At 38.8% G+C, this 19,855-nt stretch overlaps 2 protein-coding genes across 9 annotated transcripts in view; one reads left to right on the top strand and one right to left on the bottom strand.

The window, feature by feature from the left end:
* Positions 1 to 19,855, top strand: part of LOC103037426 (C-reactive protein) — a 190,755-nt gene that overhangs the window by 102,284 nt on the left and 68,616 nt on the right. The gene's annotated exons all lie outside the window — the stretch shown is intronic.
* Positions 1 to 19,855, bottom strand: part of dlg4b (discs, large homolog 4b (Drosophila)) — a 70,805-nt gene that overhangs the window by 4,298 nt on the left and 46,652 nt on the right. For 5 of the 8 annotated variants that reach the window (XM_049463190.1, XM_049463193.1, XM_049463192.1 and 2 more), the window contains 16 exons: positions 12,775 to 12,825; positions 12,366 to 12,490; positions 11,388 to 11,557; positions 10,770 to 10,906; positions 10,489 to 10,633; positions 9,429 to 9,561; positions 9,133 to 9,289; positions 8,812 to 8,914; positions 8,464 to 8,575; positions 3,871 to 4,047; positions 3,720 to 3,772; positions 3,172 to 3,219; positions 2,017 to 2,118; positions 1,767 to 1,939; positions 1,539 to 1,651; positions 446 to 537 (listed from right to left, as the gene is read on the bottom strand). In XM_049463190.1, the coding sequence (XP_049319147.1) occupies positions 446 to 537; positions 1,539 to 1,651; positions 1,767 to 1,939; positions 2,017 to 2,118; positions 3,172 to 3,219; positions 3,720 to 3,772; positions 3,871 to 4,047; positions 8,464 to 8,575; positions 8,812 to 8,914; positions 9,133 to 9,289; positions 9,429 to 9,561; positions 10,489 to 10,633; positions 10,770 to 10,906; positions 11,388 to 11,557; positions 12,366 to 12,490; positions 12,775 to 12,825 (1,891 nt within the window). Of the gene's footprint in view, positions 1 to 445; positions 538 to 1,538; positions 1,652 to 1,766; positions 1,940 to 2,016; positions 2,119 to 3,171; positions 3,220 to 3,719; positions 3,773 to 3,870; positions 4,048 to 8,463; positions 8,576 to 8,811; positions 8,915 to 9,132; positions 9,290 to 9,428; positions 9,562 to 10,488; positions 10,634 to 10,769; positions 10,907 to 11,387; positions 11,558 to 12,365; positions 12,491 to 12,774; positions 12,826 to 13,824; positions 13,873 to 19,855 lie in introns of all 8 variants that reach the window. The other 3 variants (XM_049463189.1, XM_049463191.1, XM_049463194.1) reach the window with 1 other exon arrangement.

Here is a 19,855-nt window from a genome sequence, read left to right as displayed (position 1 = left end):
TCATGTTAAGTAGTTGTGATGCCAAATACGTTATCTACATGTTAGCACAATGGTGTGCAAATATTATCCGGATGCTTTCCAGAGGTTATGTGTTATTTTGTGCAGATGCTCTCTGTTGGTTAACTAGATGTTACTGGGATGTTATACTGATGTTAGATGTTAATGTGACCTTAAGCAGATGTTAGGTGAATATTAATAATAAGCCCTGGTTGTTGATTTGACATTGTGTATGCTTTTACAACATTGTGTAGATGCTCAAGGCATGCAAAAGTTTTCCTATTGTTATTAAGACACTTTTGTTATGTCATACATATGTCATTCTTATGTTACTGTATGATGCTCTGCAGATGTTATACAGATATAATGAATATAATGAAGATGATATGCAGAAGTAATAATGATGCTGTGTGGATGTTCTGAAGGATACAGTATTTGAAAGCTTTACCTGTGAAGCATTCTATGAAGTCTTGCTCTAGTTTGATGGCTCGGTCTAAAGCTCTTCTTGCCTGCTCCTCTGTCAGGCGCTTATTAATATCACTTCACACACACACACACACACACACACACACAGATATATATATATATATATATATATATATATATATATATATATATATATATATATAGAGAGAGAGAGAGAGAGAGAGAGAGAGAGCTTATATAAAAATAAAACAATATTCCAGGGCATAAAAGTAAATACAGATACAGTACCAGCCACAATTTGGACTAGGGCTGCACATTGTATCACAGGCATCGCTATGTGCACATGCGCAATAGTCATAACGCAGGATGTGCGATGTCGCTTAAGGCAATTAAATCCAGCACAGTTTTGCAAAGATATTTCCAGTTACAGCCAAATTCACGCTTTTAATCCCAGAAAAACGGTCTTATTTACCTTTTAAAAAGGCATTTAAATGCATGATTAAAGGGCCGATTACTGTTTTTTTTGCTGTTTTCCTCGGGTTTTGAGTGCTCGGCGCTGACTCAGCTCTTGATTGGTTTGAATGTGAGACAGTGCACAGGTGGGGGTAGGGCTGGGGATGTCATGGGCCCTGCATTGTTTAATGTACATTTTTCCAATATCGTGCAGCCCTAGTTTGGACACAGCTTCTCATTCAGTGTTTTTCTTCATCAAATATATGTTCTACATTTTAGATTAATATTAAACATGAAAACAATTAAAGGACACATACGAAGTTACATAGTAAACAAAGAAAAAACAGTGTTTGTCCTTCACAAGCCCCTGACCTAAACCTGATCAACTGAAATGGTAATTTGGGATGAGCTGGAGCTTCACAGCATAAAGGAAAAGCACCTCATGAAGACACTGAGTTTAAAATAATAGTGTGCAGATAAATGTGGCTACTTAGAGGAATCTAACGTATAAAACATGTTCTGGTTTGTTTCACACTTTTTTTTTTTTTTTACAAAATAATTCCAAGAAGACACATTGAATAAGAAGAGTCTTGTCTAAACTTTTGACTGGTATTGTACACAAGCATTTTATGTCACACACACACATTTGTTGTACAACATACAGTATGTTTTGCAGCGAGGATGGTCTGATGAAGATTGCGATAGGATGAAGCTGCGCCGCCTGCAGTCTCCTCACTGCGTTCGCAGAAACATCCAGGATACAGTGCTTCCCAAGCTGTACACACACACACACACACACACACACACAAATAGAAATCAATATGAACATAAAACATCTTTCTGTCTGGTCAATATCTCTTCTTTTCTTGCTCTTTTTTGCTCTCTCCCACCTGTTCGGCCACCTCTCGGACGCTCTGCACGCTTGTTCCGTACAGATGGCTGTTGTACTGTCCCGCCTCGATGAATCGATGGCTCTGGATGTCCTTCTCCATCTGTTCCCGTGACGACACAAAGTGATAGTCCCTCCCGTCAACTTCATATTCCCGCTTTGGTCGTGTTGTATCTGCAGCAGGGTGTAAGGTTAGTCAGTACTGTAACTGCGTTATATATATTTTTTATCAGGTATAATTGTTCACTTACGAGGGACGCAGGAGCCGAACTTGTCCGGGAACTCGGAGAGGAGGTCATCGTTGACGCGGTCCTTCATCGGGCCGAGGATGATGATAGGGCGAGCGTAATGCACTGGAAACAGAGAGAGATAGATTTTATTACCTGTGATTAACCATGGAGGATTTGATTGCTTTCAGTCTGAATAATGAAGCTGTCAGTGAGGTCAGGTCAGCAGCTCCACTGCTCTACAGCCTAATCATGGAAGCCTTTATACCACTCTAGCCCATGCCTGGCAGTGGCACAGTCCCCATAGGGTCCTGTGATCAGGGCTGTTCCAGAGTGTCCAGCTTTATTAGTCTCTGCTTTAAAGTAGTGCTGATAAAAAATGCATATCACAGTATTTTGCAAGAATCTGACTGTTTCACGTCATATATTACAAAATTTATATTATTATTTATAGTTTTTTGCATGACTAGGCTTAAATATAGGTTTGTGACTTAAATATAAAACACGAAGGCTTTAAATTTAGTAATAAAGCTTTGATTACTATTGGGTTCACTTTGTCCCACACAATTACACAATAAAGAAATCAGACGTCATTAGCATAAAAACAGCATACGTAATATCCTATATAACGCTAGCTTCAGCTCCATGTGTCGCCTTTACTGAACTGAAAATAACACAGACATATATATGTCTGATGAGTTGCCGTTACTACAGTGTATGAGCTTGGTATGCTAACTGGCTAGCGTTAGCTAGCAAGCTCTGCTAGTGTGCTTCTTTTTATGTCATGTTCTACACGGCGCTCCACAGCGCCTCTAGCGTTATGGTGGTATGGTTCTAAATCATATCCTATGAATCAGTACTACTTTAAAGCAAAAGAGCTGTCTTAATCCTTTTGGACAGATAGCGTAAATATATATGGAGATTTGTCAGTTTGTGTTGCTTGTTTGGTTTTATTGTTTTATTGGTTCTCCAGGGTTCTAATTAATCAAGCAATTAGAGCACTAGAGCTCATTTTAATTCAACCAAAGCAGCCAAGTGTGCCCACACCCTTACTCTCATTTCTGTGCATTGAAAATGGTGTACAACTGGTGTTTATTTTATAATTACTGAATATTACACAGAAACTACATTAGCTATGGTCAGATCTGCTCAGAGAGGAATTAATTATTAAACACTCACCCTCAATCTGTGTCACAATCTCATAACTCTGAATGTAGTCGTCACGACCTGAAAGAGACACAGATTCCTAGTCATCAATATACAAACAGAAAAAGGCTGAAATAATGATATACTCTTTTGTTGACTGTGGTATAAATAGCGTAAATGTGAATTGTTTATTGTAGGATCTGTATTGTTTTGTATCTGTAATAAGTGATTTACATAGGCATGACAGATGTAAGGACTAGAACTGGTTGGGTAAAAACACTGTACTGGTCTGTGAGACACAGAATGTTTATGTGCTTTTTTGCCAAAGTGGCTCATCTGTTTGTGGAGAAAATTATAGCTTTTTTTTTGTTTATGTTTGTGCTTAAATTTGTGTTAAAATAAGTCACACAGTGTTCTAAACCACATCCATTTACCAAAATAATGAAGATCTGGATCTGCTGGAGTTTTGAAAGAGAAATGATTTTGGGCAATATAAGAATGGTGACATTTTAAGCCCAGTGTCTGTTAGCAATGTTAGCCCAGCATACCAAACATTCCTTAACTGACTGAACCAATCTCACCTATACTGTCTCTTCCTTTCGACCGCAGGCGGGACCACTCCTTCCTCTCAACTCTAGCAGAGAAACAGAGTAACAGACAGACATATGACTGTAGATGAGTCTTTACAGTCTGTGTAATAACAGAACTTAATCAAATAATAAAGATAAAAACCTCCTCTTGCTGGGAATATATCCCGCCTCCTCCAGGTCTCCGTGTGGTGAGAGTCTCCGAGCCTGCCACCACTCATCATCACTGCATTCCAGCACATGCAGCACGTCCCCGAACCGGAAACTCACCGCCTGACTCAGATACCCCCCGTCCGCCGTCTTATCATAATCAAACAGAGCCCTGAGAGAGAGAGAGAGAGAGACAGGGAGAGAGAGTCAGTAGAACTGAGGGATGTTTGTTCATATTGACTCAAGACTTAGCAAGAATGATGAAAGACCTGGTGTTTTAAACAGGTCCAGTCAATAATCAATATTTACACACACTAATATTGATCAGCTGACCCGTGTAAACCTTATTGCCTGTGTTTTTTCCAAAGTCATAAATCTGACTAGTCTACTTTTTACAACCTAAACTGATTGGCCAGTAGTTTTACTGCCTAATGTGATAGGTCAGTAGTTTAAGAAAGAATGTGATCTGATTGCTCAGTAGGATTAACACCTGATGTGACTGTTCAGTAGTTTAAAACCTGATCTGAAATGTCAGTATTTTTAGAACTTCATCTGACTGGTCAATGTGTTTAGCACTTGAACTTGCCTTGTCATTTTTTAGTACCCTATCTGATTGATCTGTAGTTTTATAACCTGATCTGATTGTTTTAGTTTTAGTACTTGATCTGACTGGTCAGTAGTTGTAGTTCCTTATCTGACTGTTCCATAGTTTCAGTTCCTGATCTGACTGTTCAGTAGTTTTAAAATCTAATCTGAAATGTCAGTATTTTTAGAACCTGATCTGACTGGTCAGTATTTTTAGCACCTGAAATTGCCTTGTCATTTTTAAGTACCCTATCTGATTAATCTGTAGTTTTAGAACCTGATCTGATTGTTTTAGTTTTAGTACTTAATCTGACTGGTCAGTAGTTGTAGTTCCTTATCTGACTGTTCAGTAGTTTTAGTCCGGATCTGACTTGTCAGTAGTTTCAATGCCTGATTGATCAGTAGTTTTAATTCCTGATCTGACTGTTCAGTAGTTTTAGTCCAGGATCTGACTTGTCAGTAGTTTCAATGCCTGATTGATCAGTAGTTTTAATTCCTGATCAGATGTGTCAGTAGTTTTAGAACATGATCTGACTGGTCATTATTTTTAGCAATTGAACTTGCCTTAGTACCCTATTTGATTGATCTGTAGTTTTAGAACCTGATCTGATTGTTTTAGTTTTAGCACTTGATCTGACTGGTAATTAGTTGTAGTTCCTTATCTGACTTTTCCATAGTTTCAGTTCCTGATCTGACTGTTCATTAGTTTCAGTCCCGGATCTGACTTGTCAGTAGTTTCAATGCCTGATTGGTCAGTAGTTTTAGTTCCTGATCTGACTGTTCAGTAGTCTTAAAATCTAATCTGAAATGTCAGTATTTTTAGAACCTGATCGGACTGGTCAGTATTTTTAGCACCTTTAGCGCCTTGTCATTTTTTTAGTACCCTAGCTGATTGATCTGTAGTTTTAGAACCTGACCTGTTTGTTTTAGTTTTAGAACCTTATCTGAATAGTCAGTAGTTGTAGTTCCTAATCTGACAGTTCAGTAGTTTAAAACCTGATCTGAAATGTCAGTATTTTTAGAACTTGATCTGACTGGTCAGTATTTTTAGCACTTGAAATTGCCTTGTCATTTTTAAGTACCCTATCTGATTGATCTGTAGTTTTAGAACCTGATCTGATTGTTTTAGTTTTAGCACTTGATCTGACTGGTCATTAGTTGTAGTTCCTTATCTGACTTTTCCATAGTTTCAGTTCCTGATCTGACTGTTCATTAGTTTTAGTCCCGGATCTGACTTGTCAGTAGATTCAATGCCTGATTGGTCAGTAGTTTTAGTTCCTGATCTGACTGTTCAGTAGTTTTAAAATCTAATCTGAAATGTCAGTATTTTAGAACTTGATTTGACTGATCAGGGGTGGGTTTCCCGAAAGCTTCGTAATGCTAAGAACTTCGTTAACTCGTACTTAAGATTGATCGTTAATTAAAGAGTGTTTCCCAAACCCGTGCGTAACTAAAGTACTGTGTAAACTCGCTCGCAGATTAACGAGTGCCCTCACCCAGTCGTTATTTTAAGAGAGCTTCTTTAGGGGATCTCTACTTGCAGTTCAGCACCTTAAACACCAGGGACCGCCAATTTTAAGGGAGAAAAATGTTCATTTCCGTGGTTGAAGCAATTATATTATATTATATTATATTATATTACATTATATTATATTATAATATTCCCCGTGTCTGCGGGTGTTCCGGTTTCCTCCCACAGTCCAAAGACCTAATTGGATGTCGGATAAAAATTAAAAACTGACCCTTAGGTGTGAGTGTGGGAGTGGATGTGTCTGTGTGTCTGTCTGTGTCTGTCTGCCCTGCGACGGATTGGCGGCCTTTCCAGGGTGTATAGCCGGCTGGTATAGACTGCAGCTCCCCCGTGACCCTAAACGGATAAAGCGGTTGACGATGAGTGAGTAAGTGAGTGAATGAGTTATATTATATTATATTATATTATATTATATTGCCATATAATGCCAGATATAATGCCAATTTGTCTGTGGCTTGTAGTCTAACTGGGCAAACGCATTATTAAAATCCAGATTCCTGCAGATGATACTCACGGTCTAAGCAAAGCTGCAAAGTCACCAAGTCCGTGGATTCTGTAATCTGGCTGTTACTGTGGAATACACGCAAATATACACAATTCCCACCAGACCGGGAATTACAGCACAACATTATATATTTCCATGCTATTGGGAAAATTCCTGGTACTGTAGGTCCGGTGCAGGGACGCCTGCGGTGTCTTTAATCACACCTACACGTATTGTAAAGGGTATCGGTGAATGTGCAGGTAATATTTAATATTATTCCTTAATCAGGTGCTTCTAACCAACATTGTGGCCGTTCATCTGGGCAAACTCTGGGGTGTGTCAGCTCACAAATATATAAATACCAGTCAAAAGTTGGACACGTCTCTTTCAAGGTTTTTTTTTTTTTTTTTTTTACATTGTGGATTAATATTAAAACCATGAAAACTATTAATTGACGCATATGGAATTATCTAGTAAACAAAAAGGTGCATGGCCTTAACAATCCCCTGACCTAAACCCAACTGAGATGGTGATTTGGATGAGCATACTCATGTTGGTATAATATATATAACATACGTATATGTATTATTATATTATTTTTATATTTTTTATATATTATAATTTTTATATTATTATTAATAATTATAATAATAAAGTAATATTACTCGCCAAATTACTATTAATAATATTAGTATAATATATATTAATATAATATATATATATACATATATATATACATATATATATATATATATATATATATATATATATATATATATATGTATATATATTAACAATAATAGTTTTAAAAAAGTAAAAAAGTTTAATTTTTTTAATAGATTAGATTTTCGAGTATTTATTTAGTCATATGTATCTTTAGGAGTATTTTATTAATGCCAAAGAACATCCTTTTGTAATTTAAATTTCAGAATATGTATAATATTGATGATTACAACACATTTATACGTTTTTAGGGTGTAATAGTGAATAAATACTGCATATTGGCAATGTTGAATCGATATTTGTGGATCGATTGAGTGCGCTGTTTTTGGGGAGGAGTCAACAAAGATGTTCTTTAACCTCGTTCGTTAATTTTCGCGTTACGAAGCTCTTTGGGAAACACTCGCAGAACTGGCTCGTTCTTTACTCACGTCATTCGTTAGTTCGTTCGTTATTCGCTAAGATTGATCGTTTTCGGGAAACCCACCCCAGTATTTTTAGCACCTGAAATTGCCTTGTCATTTTTAGTGCCCTAGCTGATTGATCTGTTTTAGAACCTGACCTGTTTTTTATGTTTTAGAACCTTATCTGAATAGTCAGTAGTTTAAGTTCCGAATCTGACTGTTCAGTAGTTTTAAAATCTGATCTGAAATGTCAGTATTTTTAGAACTTGATCTGACTGGTCTGTATTTTTAGCACCTGAACTTGCCTTGTCATTTTTTAGTACCCTAGCTGATTGATCTGTAGTTTAAGAACCTGATCTGATTGTTTTAGTTTAGATTGTTTAGCACTTCATCTGACTGGTCAGTAGTTTTACTGCTTAAGATGATTGTTCAGTAGTTGTAGTTCCTAATCTGACTGTTCAGTAGTTTCAATGCATGATCTTATTTGTCAGTAGTTTCAGTGCCTGATCTGATTGGTCAGTAGTTTTAGCACTTGACCTGAGTAGTTGTAGTTCTTGATCTGACTTGTCAGTAGTTTGGGTGCCCAATCTGACTGGTCAGTAGTTTTACTTTTTAAGCTGATTGGTCAGTAGTTTCAGTACATGATCAGATTGGTCAGTAGTTGTAGTTCCATATTTGACTGTTCAGTGGTTTAAGAACCTGACTGGATTGTTCCATAGTTCTAGAACCTGATTAGTATTGCTCAGACCTCTTCCAATTGTTCTTTAGTTGTAAAATCTGATCTGATTGGTCAGTGGTTTTAGTTCTTGACCTAATTGGTCAGTCATTTTAGAACCCGGTCACATAAGCCAGTTGCTTGAGTACCTGATATAAAAGCTCCTCTTGCCGGTCCGAAGTGACGTCGTTCCGGACCCCATACTGCTGTTCATCAGCTGTTCCCGCAGATCATGGATTTTAGCCTCAAACCGACTGTACTCTACTCATACATAAACAAATAATATACCATTTATTATGGACTGTATTGGTTTATAGTAATTTATAAAATAGTTTACAATGGTCTGTGTAGGTTTATAAATGTTGGAACTGGTTTCAGATAATTTGGAACTGTTTTATAGTACTGGATTATTAATTGTGTATTCTGCTTTGCAATTGTCTGTGCTGGTTTATTTTGGATTGTACTGGTTTCTTGTGATATGCTAAGCAGTGTCTCACCCTCTGGTCTGTACTGGGCGATGATGGTGACAGTCTGTCCTGCGTTCTTTAGTGCTGCTGCAGCCTGTTCATGTGTCGCATGCCGCAGGTCCACCCCATTTACCTTCATACACACACACACACACACACACACACACACACACACACACACACACACACATACACTTAGATTTCACTTTTTTCCCACCAGATTTTAAGGCAAAACAATGGTAGAAAACATAATTGTAAATGTAAAAATATTTATTAATGTCTTTTTATACACAACTCTGTGTCGCTGTTCGACGGTGGCTGTGTATATACAGTATGTGTGTGTGTTCTTACACTCAGTATTTGGTCTCCTTTCCTCAGTTCCCCACTCAGGTCTGCTGGTCCACCAGCTAGAATAAAGGAGATGAAGATTCCCTCACCATCTTCACCTCCAACAATATTAAAGCCCAAACCAGACAAACCACGATGAATCAGCACCCGCCTGGGCTCTCTGAGAGAGAGAGAGAGAGAGAGAGAGAGAGAGAGAAGGAAAGATACAAATGACCATCTTTTTCTTTTATAAAATAAAAAATATATTTATATAAATTACATGAGACTAACTTCAGTATGTATGTTTGTATGGAACTAACCTGGGGATATCCTCATCTCCCATCAGCATGCCCTTGGGAATGGGTGAATATCGCCGTGGTGACGTGGGGGTGAGGGTTTGGGGGTAGTCTGACAAATAGCCATGACCCATATCGTCCATATGAGGAGAATATGCTGCAGAGACACAAACACACACACGAACATTCATTATAAATAAAACTGAGACTGAACATTAACCGTTTATAGTCATAGAACATGTCATTAAAATTAGCTTGGGAAATGTCGCCATTACTGTGCATTTATTAAACACAATAAGTTGCTAATGTCATTATCAAAACAAGCCTTACACCATTTATCCTTCAGTTTTAACAAGATACCCAGTCCCCCATATAGAAGTATATTCCTACTACATGATGCTCCCACCACCATGTTTGACAGTAGGGGTGTGCCATATCATATCGTACGCTATAATATCGCCAACATTTTTGAATATTGTAAACAATATTATACCCTGAAATATTGTGCCATATCACCCACCCCAATTATCACATCAGGATACTACTTTTTTGTTGTTTTTAGCAAAAAAAAATTCACATTGTTCTCATTTCCCATTATATATCTACTATATAAAGTAGAGTTTACTTTAATCCTGGATATATGGAGATATTTGGAGTGCATTATTAGCATCATGACATTCTGGATCATTGACTTCTGTGACAACTGAGATTAAACTTCTCAGTTATTGGTGTGCCATATTGTATCGTACGCAAAAATAACTTTTAGTTTTTTATTTTGTTGCAGTAGTGTATTCTTGATTTTTTTTTTTATTCAGTGTTTTGTCATATCGCCAAGAGTATCGTTATCGCAAAAATACCATTAAATATCGTGATATTATTTTAGGGCCATATCGTCCACCCCTATTTGACAGTTGTGCTAATGTTTGTTGAAGAATTGGCAGTGTTCTTATCTGACCCAAATCTTTCTTGTGTAAAACATTTAAAATATTATAGTCACTTATAGATCTATCTGATGATCTGTAAGAGGTTATATAATTTTGCGAGGAATCTGTACATGTGTGTGTGTCTTTGCGTGTATACTCACAGCTGGTGATATCTGGGGGGTTGTACGTGTCCTGAGGGTAAAGATTTGGAGCTTTAGCCACTCTGAGGTAAACAACCTCCGCTGTGTTCTTCAGCGCCGCCACAGCGTCTTCATGCATTACATCCTCCAAAATCATGTTGTTCACCTATACATGACACATGACACAAACACACACACTTGGTTAATGTAATCTGGTGAAAATGGCATAGGGTTACCATCCCAGATTAGTGTGAGAGAAGAAAATCAAAAGGTTAGGGTTATATCTTAATTGTTTTACTCACCGCTAAAATTTTGTCACCAATTTGTAGCCGCCCATCTTTGTGTGCAGCTCCGCCCTCAATAATTTTAGTCACATAGATGCTGTTATCACCAGGAACATGCTGATTACCCACACCACCTGCTATACTGAAGCCCAGTCCTGTAATTCAGACAAATATATAAAAAGAGAGCACTTAAAAACTATGAGTTTCTTAAATTTTACCAAATTGAAAACCTTTGGAATATAATCAAGAGGAAGAAGGATGATCACAAGCCATGAAATCAAGCTGAACTGCTTGAATTTTTGCACCAGGAGCGGCATAAATTTATCCAAAAGCAGTGTGTAAGACTGGTGGAGGAGAACATGCGAAGATGAATGAAAACTGTGATTAAAAACCAGGGTTACTGCACCAAATATAATTTTCTGAACTCTTTATAATTATGAACTTGTTTTCTTTTCATTATTTGAGGTCTGAAAGCTCTGCATCTTTTGTGTTATTTCAGCCATTTCTCATTTTCCGAAAATAAATTCTTTAAATAAATATTTTTATTGGGAATTTTGGATAAATGTTGTTCTTAGTTTATGGAATAAAACATGTGTGCAAATGTGACGATACAGTGTGAAAAACACAACCACACACCTTTGGGTCCCTTGATTAATTTGATTTCGGTGAGTTTTTCTATAGCAGGTTTTCGGCGCAGGATGTAAAGGCGGACAATAGGCCCCGCCTCCTTCAGGGCATCGACAGCCTGACTGTGGGTCACCTCTCGTACATCAGCATCGTTAACAAACAGAATACTGTCATTAACCCTGAGAAAGAGAAAGAGAAAGAGAGGAAAGAGTAAAAGAGAGAGAGAGGGAGATCGCCTTTAATAAAGAACTCTTAACAGGAATTCAATCGGTTAAGGTGCAAACTGAGAGTACAGTCACTGTAGAGGCAGTTCTATTTGTATGTAATCTCACAGGCAGCCAGCAGAGGGTGATAATACTACTGTGTTCAGGTGTGGGGACAGTGTTAGTGTGGGGGCAGTGTGTGTGTGTATGTGAACAGGACAGTGGGTGAGGTGTGCAGTTCTGTGATATACCTCTCGAAACATATTTTTTTAAGTAAAGTTAAAGAGCTTTTATAAAGAAGATGTTGCTTACGTGCTGCTGAGAGGGGGTGCTTTTCATGGCGGGGGTGCAGTTTTCGGCTCTACTATGGCGGGGAATTCAGCACCCCGCCAGGAAAAGCACTCCCTCACAGGAGAGGCTGCAGGTGACGTTACTATTTTTCATTATTTCTTAGGTGTCAGCATAGCTTACAACAGCATTTCAGTTTTGTTTTTTTTAGTTTAAGCCAAGCAGATGTACGTGAGCGCTCCTGAGAGGTGGTGCTTTTCCTGGCGGGGGTGCTAAATTCGGAACAACACCAGCATCATTTACACTATAACCCTCTCAGGACAGGAATATAGTAGCCCTTTACCCACAACCCAACACTGACACTACCAGTTTTGCAAACGAGTTGCTAGGATGTTGTTAGGCAATTTCTTTGGTTTCTCACATGGGGAACAAACCATAGATAGTGGTGATGTGTTATATATCGTGTGTGTGTGCGTGTGTGTTTGTGTGTGTGTACCTCAATCTGCCGTCCTGAGCTGCTGCTCCTCCAGGGATGATTTTGGTGATGAAGATGCTGGGGTCGTCTCCTACGTGGGGGTTATCTGTACCACCTGCTATACTGAACCCCAGCCCAGAGTTACCCTACACACACACACACACACACACACAAAGGTATATTGTCCAAACATTAGTGTGTATTGGCATTATTATTTTAGTATGTGATTATATTATCTTCATATAAATTGTTTAAATGGTCTTAAAATTACAAAAATGTTGTTTATCGCATTTATTTCTCGGGCATTACATCTTCTATAAGAAAAGCATCATGACAGGACTAGCTTCCACACATGGTGGAGGTAGTTTTTCACAAATCATTACTGTGGTTAAAACAGTGGTGAAAATAGAGGGGGACTGTAAAGACTAACCCTCTCCAACGTGATCTCCTCATACTCCACTTCTCCATTCAACCCATTCATCTGAGAAAGAGACAGAAAGAGAAAGAGAGATGGCAAGAAAAAAAAGAGAAATTATTATTATTATTATTATTATTATTATTATTATTATTATTACTGTAATTTGCACATTCCAAAATACTGTAATATACAGATATATAGGCATACACACACACATGCACACACAGACAGACGCACATGCACATAGATTTACATGTGCACGCGTACACACACACTCTCTTACACACACACACACACATACAGGGTTTGCCATAAAACCCAGAGATTGGAGTCAGAACCTCAGGGGAGAGGGGAGGGGAGGGGTGGAAAGAAGACAGAGTGAAAAAAAAAGAGCCTGAGACAAACAAACAAAAAACAGCTAACAGCGGACAGAGAGAGAGATAGAGAGAGTGAAAAAGAGAGAGAGAAAGAGAGAGAGAGAGAAGGGAGGTGTAGTAAAATAACCAAAAAATAAAGAAATACGTAGAGAGGCAGAGAATAATAGAATTAAAAAAAAAAATAGAAGTTAGAGCAGTAACTCAGCAGTGCTATATACATATATATATCTGTGTATTTTTCACATATTTCATATGTGACTTCAATAGCACTGCTGAGGTACATATATGATTAGAGTAACACTTCTTAAGTAAATGTGTAACCAGAGTAGCGCAGCTGAGGTAGAGGAATCATAATTTGCTGTTGTGTTTGCTTGGATATTAAAAATGTTAGGTGTTCAATAAATACTTTGAAATGGGAGTTTTGTAATCACTTTTTCTCTTAACATAAAGATACAAGTACAAGTACATATTTAATGTATTAAATGGTGAAAAAATTCTGAATTTGGTGTTCTGCATTTTGCCAAATGTTTTATTCTGTTCAGTTTCAGCTAAAAAAAAGACATTCTATAGAAAGAGAGAGAGACAGAGAGAGAGAGAGTTGAGTAGTAAAAGAAAGAAAACGAAAAAAAAATAGGAGATAGAGAGAAAGAGAGAGAGAGAGAGAGAGAGAGGAGGGGGTTCTTACGTAGGGGGAACCATCAAGTGTGTTGGTGTTAACTACCGGAACAGAAGCCTGAAGAAAAACAAAATAAAGATAAAAAATAAAGAAGAAATACAGAGGAGGGTGAAAAATAGAGAGAGAGGGAGGTGGGGCCTGCAGGAGAGAGAAAATACAGGAGTGTTTATGTGTGTGTGTGTGTGTGTGTGTGTGTGTGTTAATCATCAATATCACCCTTAATCAAGAAGCCCAGTAAGGATAAGATGATACATTGAGGATAGGATTTCTCAAGAGCTTCAAAACATCAACCAAACCGTATTACATTAGAAACTCCACCCCCTCTTCACAAGACCACACCTTCTACACACCTACTCACTTATCTCAGGACAGCAGATCTTCACAGGAGGAACCAATAAATCCAGAAATATCTAAAAGAAATTATTGTAAATCCCAGGCGCTGTGTTGTTCCAAGCGGATCGCAAAAACTCAGGTCTCCCACTCAACAAACATCCACCCTCCACCAGCAGGTCCAGGTGAGCCACATTTACGTTAGTGACCAAGACTCAATGCTCCTCCACCTGGAATCAGCAGATGGCTCAGCGTACTGACTCCAGCTGGCATTAAACAGTCTGGACAGACCTTTAAATGTCTCGTCATCCTACCCAACTCTGCATATTGTGCTTCTGCGTTGAATCTGAATCTGCATATCCTGTGCATAGCTGTGTACCCTGATAGACTATAGCCTATAGACTGTTCACCTCCCCAAAAATGTAAGTATGTGATAAAGAGGCAGCACCTGTGGTTGGTCCGCAAAGTCTTGCGTTCCCGCCTACACATTTCCACCTTAGCTGTTAAAGTGGCAGTCTGTATTATTTTGTTTCTAAACTGAAAACAGAAGCATATCTGAGAGGAGAAAGGATTAAATATTGGGTTTAATGGTACCAGTGTGCTAAAACGACCATACCTGGTAAGCCTTATATATTCATCGCTTTTCACGTGAGTTCTTCTGGCCACGTCACTCGTCTTTACATAATTATGTCACTTGTACAGCTTCTAAAAGAGGATCTGGCTCAGTTTTACTGAACGCGAGCGGCTGGTGGAGCAATGGAGACTTCAGAAGGAGAAACTCTGACCTCAGTAGCTCATTCATCCATAAACAAAGAGTGTAGATTAAGTAGTAAATCAACTTCTGACTGAGCGCTCTCTCTCTCTGACTGGACATAACCTGGAATCGGATTCATCCTCCCAGTTTAAAATGATTCTTCCACATGCTTGGTGCAATTACCCGTTCTCATCAGAGAGGGCCCCAAATCTCAAAACGTACAGACATCTGCTTTAAATTGCATAACAATACAGACACGAATGCACAAGTATAAACGTGCACAGCAGTAGTAAGGCCTTGTAGTTTATGCTTGTAGGATTAATCTACAGCATAGATTACAGCGTAGCCTAATGTGCACCTCCCACATAAGTGACTATACTACTGTTGCACAATGTAGACAGATAAAATGCTGTGATTGGCCCACATGAGCATCATGTTCCTCCTTACACATTCCCACCTTAGCAGATAAACTGCAGAGTAATAAAGGCACACCAATACACACATGCTCACAATGGTGTAGGTTACTAACGCAAAAGTAACGCGAAAAAAGAAACTAGCTATTAACAATGTGTATAGGAGCGCCGAGTGGTCTAAAGTGCTGCCACTATGATTGGGAGATTGCTTGTTCTAATCCCGGTCATGCAGCTTGCCATCGTCTACCAGAGCCCTGAGAGAGAACAATTGGCCTTGCACTCTCTGGGTGAGTAGATGGCGCTCTTTCCCCACATCACTCCAAAGGTAATGTTGATAAGCACAAGGCATCAGAACCGAGTAGCTGCGCTTTCCTCCAAGCGCACTGTGATGCTACTCGGCAGTTCAAAAAAGAGGCGGTGGCTGTTTTCACGTGTCGGAGGAGGCATGTGCTAGTCTTCACCCTCTTGGTGTTGTAGCATCAGTAGTGATGTGGGATGTTTAGCTGAGTAGCAGCTAAATGGGTAGGACAGAAAATGTGGAAAATAAATACACGCTTACAAGCTTCTTACATCGTCCTAAGTTTGTCTATTGTGAGTTTTTGAAGCAGCTTAGATTTTTTTTTTTAGTTAATTTTTCTTTAAATGCATCATGTCAAATAGGAAAAGAAGAAACAGCACTTATAAGCCTCAGTTTCATGTTCCACACTGCTAAAAATAGGAACAAAAAAGTTCAGAGAGCGGAAGCAGTGTCTACGATTGGACCTAAGAATCAGTCTGGTTTTAAAACATCAGAATTAATTTGAATAATTGAAGAAAGTTTGTCACTAAATCGTTGGTACAAATTGCATTCACACCCATAGGAAATGACTGGTCTCTTGTCACTCTGTCACCTGCTAGTGTGAACGCAGTGTAACTCACCTCCTACCATACCTTCCCCTTCTCTCTGACTACTAATTACTCACACCTTCAGCCTCGCTTCATCCTGTTTTCATCCAACACCCTCATCACCACTCTTACCATTCCCTTCTCGTGATTAGAGCTGTGCACTCTTCCATGCTCTTCCACCTGGAATCAGCAGATGGTCCTGTTTACTGACTTCATCTGATATTGAGCAGTCTTGACAGACCTTCGGACAGCTCTGAAAAATCTGAGAATCCCACTGAATACTTCTGTCTGATTTAAACCTTCAAACCAGCTTCATCCGGAACTCATGCAGAACCACTCCAAGCTTTCCTATACAATTCTTGGACCCACAATTGACACACAGAACACACTCAAACATCCAAACCAACTTTAAAGGTCTCCTTCTGCTAAAATCCACTTTTTCTTGTTTTTTTGTGAAATACTATAGGTCTCTCTGAGTTGTATATGTATGCTACATATGAAACTGTTTCTTAACCCCCATTGTCTGCAGTAGCTAGTAAAAAAAATACTAGAAAATGAGTCAATCAGGAAAAGCTTTGTGTCTACATCCACTTGTGAATTCATGGCCTCGCCCACCTCGGCTCAGGACCGCCCACAGGCAGCGCTAAAGCAGTGCTGCAGCAGAACTGACACTGTCTCGTCAGCCATAAAGCTTACAGCTTTGTTCACTAAACTATAGGTTTAAACTGGATCTCCGGTGGATTCTGTGTTTTAACGAGACATTAAATAAACACTAGGGAAGCACGGTTTGACAAGGTAGCACAACTCAACAGAACATTGGTCAAAGCTGGCACCATATACATCAAATTTTATGATATAAAGCAGACTCTAAGGCTTCAATATGGTAAAACTGCCCAAGCATCTAATCACCAAGTCTGAGCAGCCTCCGCTCTCTCCATGACATTAGAAAGATTTATTTCGGCTGCAACGCATCGAGGCAGAGTCTGATGTTAACTTTAACTAGCACTCTATCTGCTATATCTTCACAACTAAGGCTGTATCTCTGAAAACATTTTGTTCTTTGAGTTTTAGAGCTGTAAAATTTACTGAGGGGGAGGGAGCCAGGTAGCGTTCTCAACTGCAGTGCTGTTAGTCAATCAGAAGCGATGTGTTTGCATGTATAAATATTCGTGAGCAGGAGCCAAAACCTGTCTTTCTTCAGAGAGCAATAATTCAGTGAAATAAAGCACGGCTGTACAGAAACACCGAAGCATTTTTTTTTTTTTACAAACAACAGCTCACATGGCATTCATTCATGCTAAAGACCACAAGTAGACATTTAAAGAACCCTGCATTGATCTAATATAAAGGATATTCAAAAGGGGACTCCAGCATTAAATGTGGATATGTTTTCTGTCATATCTGTCATTTCAAGTCACTTGTCTAATAAAATGGAAAATTCCAGCCAGACACTGCCGGTCCCGATCATTACCACAAACTGTGCTGTCCACTGTGAGTGGGAATGCCTTCAGGCCTTGCATAAAATCCTATAATTCACATCACCTTGCCATTAACACAGAAACACCTTATACATATATGAGTGTTCCCCAGCCATCCAACACTTCATGGTAGTGCTGGGCGGTGTTGCCAAAAATGTATATCACTTTAATTTTTATTATATCCCTGTATTTTTATTATTATTATAAATAAATGTAAATGGGCATTTTTATAGGCTTGTGACTTACTGTGCTATACGGCGTATATATAATATAAAACACTAAAGGTTTAAATTAAGGCTTTGATTAGTATTGGATTTACTTTGTTCCATAAAATTACACAATATATGAAGAAAGCTGACTTTATTAGCAGAAAAATTGCAGAAGAACGTAAACAGACCTTAAAAAGAGATTCGCCAACAAGTTTAACAGGGCTTAATAGACCCAAAAACACTATAAATGGACCTAAAATACACCAAGTTTAAGTATTCAAAAGAGATATTACTCAAAATCTCTACTGTACAAGTAAGACACAAGTTTAACATCAATTTACAATATGTTTAATATGCTATTCTTAAAGGAATTATAGGAATTACAGTACTAAAATTCTCTTCTTTCTGCAGTTAACAAATAAAAAAATTAATTCAGTGTGCATTAAAAATGATCCTTCAAGCTACAGTATTAATATATTTAAAAGGACTTCATATATTAGGCAGGATGGTGGTAGACGTGCGAGACTGCACAGGGCTAAGTTTAAGTGCGTTAGCTTGTTATGCTAACAGGCTAGTGTTTCTGCTTCTTTAGCGGTGCTGTTCTACAAGGCGCACCACAGCGCCTCTAGCGGTGTGGCGGTTTGTGAAAACTGCATACTGGTTCTAATTTACATCTGGTATACCTTATAAAAAAGTATACCGCCCAGCTCTACTTCATGATATGAAAAACAGGCCTGTGGATCTTTGTTAGTCATAGGTATATTTTCACTTCTAAGATATTTAGTGTTAGCATGCCATGTTAGCAGCTATAGCTCTTTCCAAACTTCTCAACAGTAGTAAAGTTGTAAGGATCTGTGTGGTGAAAAGCCAAACATACACTTAAAGCTGGTGAGGCTATGATATAAAAAACAGAAAACATGGCTCTATTTTAAATAATTTAAGAAAAATAATTAGAACCACAAAAATATTTCACATTATGAACTAAAAATTTTGCAGATCTACACTGCCTGGGCGAGTGAGGTGGCAGTCGGCCAACATTGGACCACAGGGACCGCCACAAGTGCCAGGGGGTATTTCACACACACTGTGTGTGTGTGTCTGTGTGTGTGATTCACCTGAGTAGGAGGGGGTGAAGGGATAAAAGAGAGCTGAATAGAGAGATACGATTCATCACTGTGTATACTGTCTGACAGAGAGAGAGAGAGAGAGAGAGAGAGAGAGAGAGAGAAAGAGAGAGAATGAGGTCAGTAGAACTGAGTCTCTCTCTGGTCCAGGGTGGCATCCCTCTCTTCTGGCCCCAGGTTGCCATAGCTACTGCATGGCAACAGCTGCCAAGCCCTCCAGGGGAACCCAGTTACCCTGGCAACTAAGATTTCCATGGCGACCGTCTCAACCTCACATCACACGCAAACATGCATGCATGAACCAGTGATCACACACACACACACACACACAGTTACATCACAGTTATTTCAACTAACTCTCAGATGGCCACACAGCTTCCACTCATTGGACACTTTATTAGACACACCCTATCTTGTGATTTCATTCATTGGCCACTTTATTGGAAACACCTACACACCTTGTGATTTCACTTTCTGGCCACTTTATTAGAAACCCCTACCCTGTGCTTTCACTTACTAGCCACTTTATTAGAAACACCTACCTTGTCCTTTCACTCACTGGCCACTTTATTAGAAACACCTATCTTGTCCTTTCACTTACTGGCCACTTTATTAGAAACACCTACCTTGTCCTTTCACTCACTGGCCACTTTATTAGAAACACCTACCTTGTACTTTCACTTACTAGCCACTTTATTAGAAACACTTACCTTGGGTTTCCACTCACTGGCCACTTTATTAGAAACACCCAACTCACTGGCCACTTTATTAGAAACATCCTACCTTGTGTTTTCACTCACTGGCCACTTCATTAGAAACCCCTACCTTGTGCTTCTGCTTACTGGCC

This window comes from Astyanax mexicanus, chromosome 13 (genome assembly GCF_023375975.1).
Source record: "Astyanax mexicanus isolate ESR-SI-001 chromosome 13, AstMex3_surface, whole genome shotgun sequence".
NCBI lineage: Eukaryota > Metazoa > Chordata > Actinopteri > Characiformes > Acestrorhamphidae > Astyanax > Astyanax mexicanus.
Note: the sequence above shows the minus strand (reverse complement) of the source record. Positions and strands in the feature narration are given on the sequence as shown.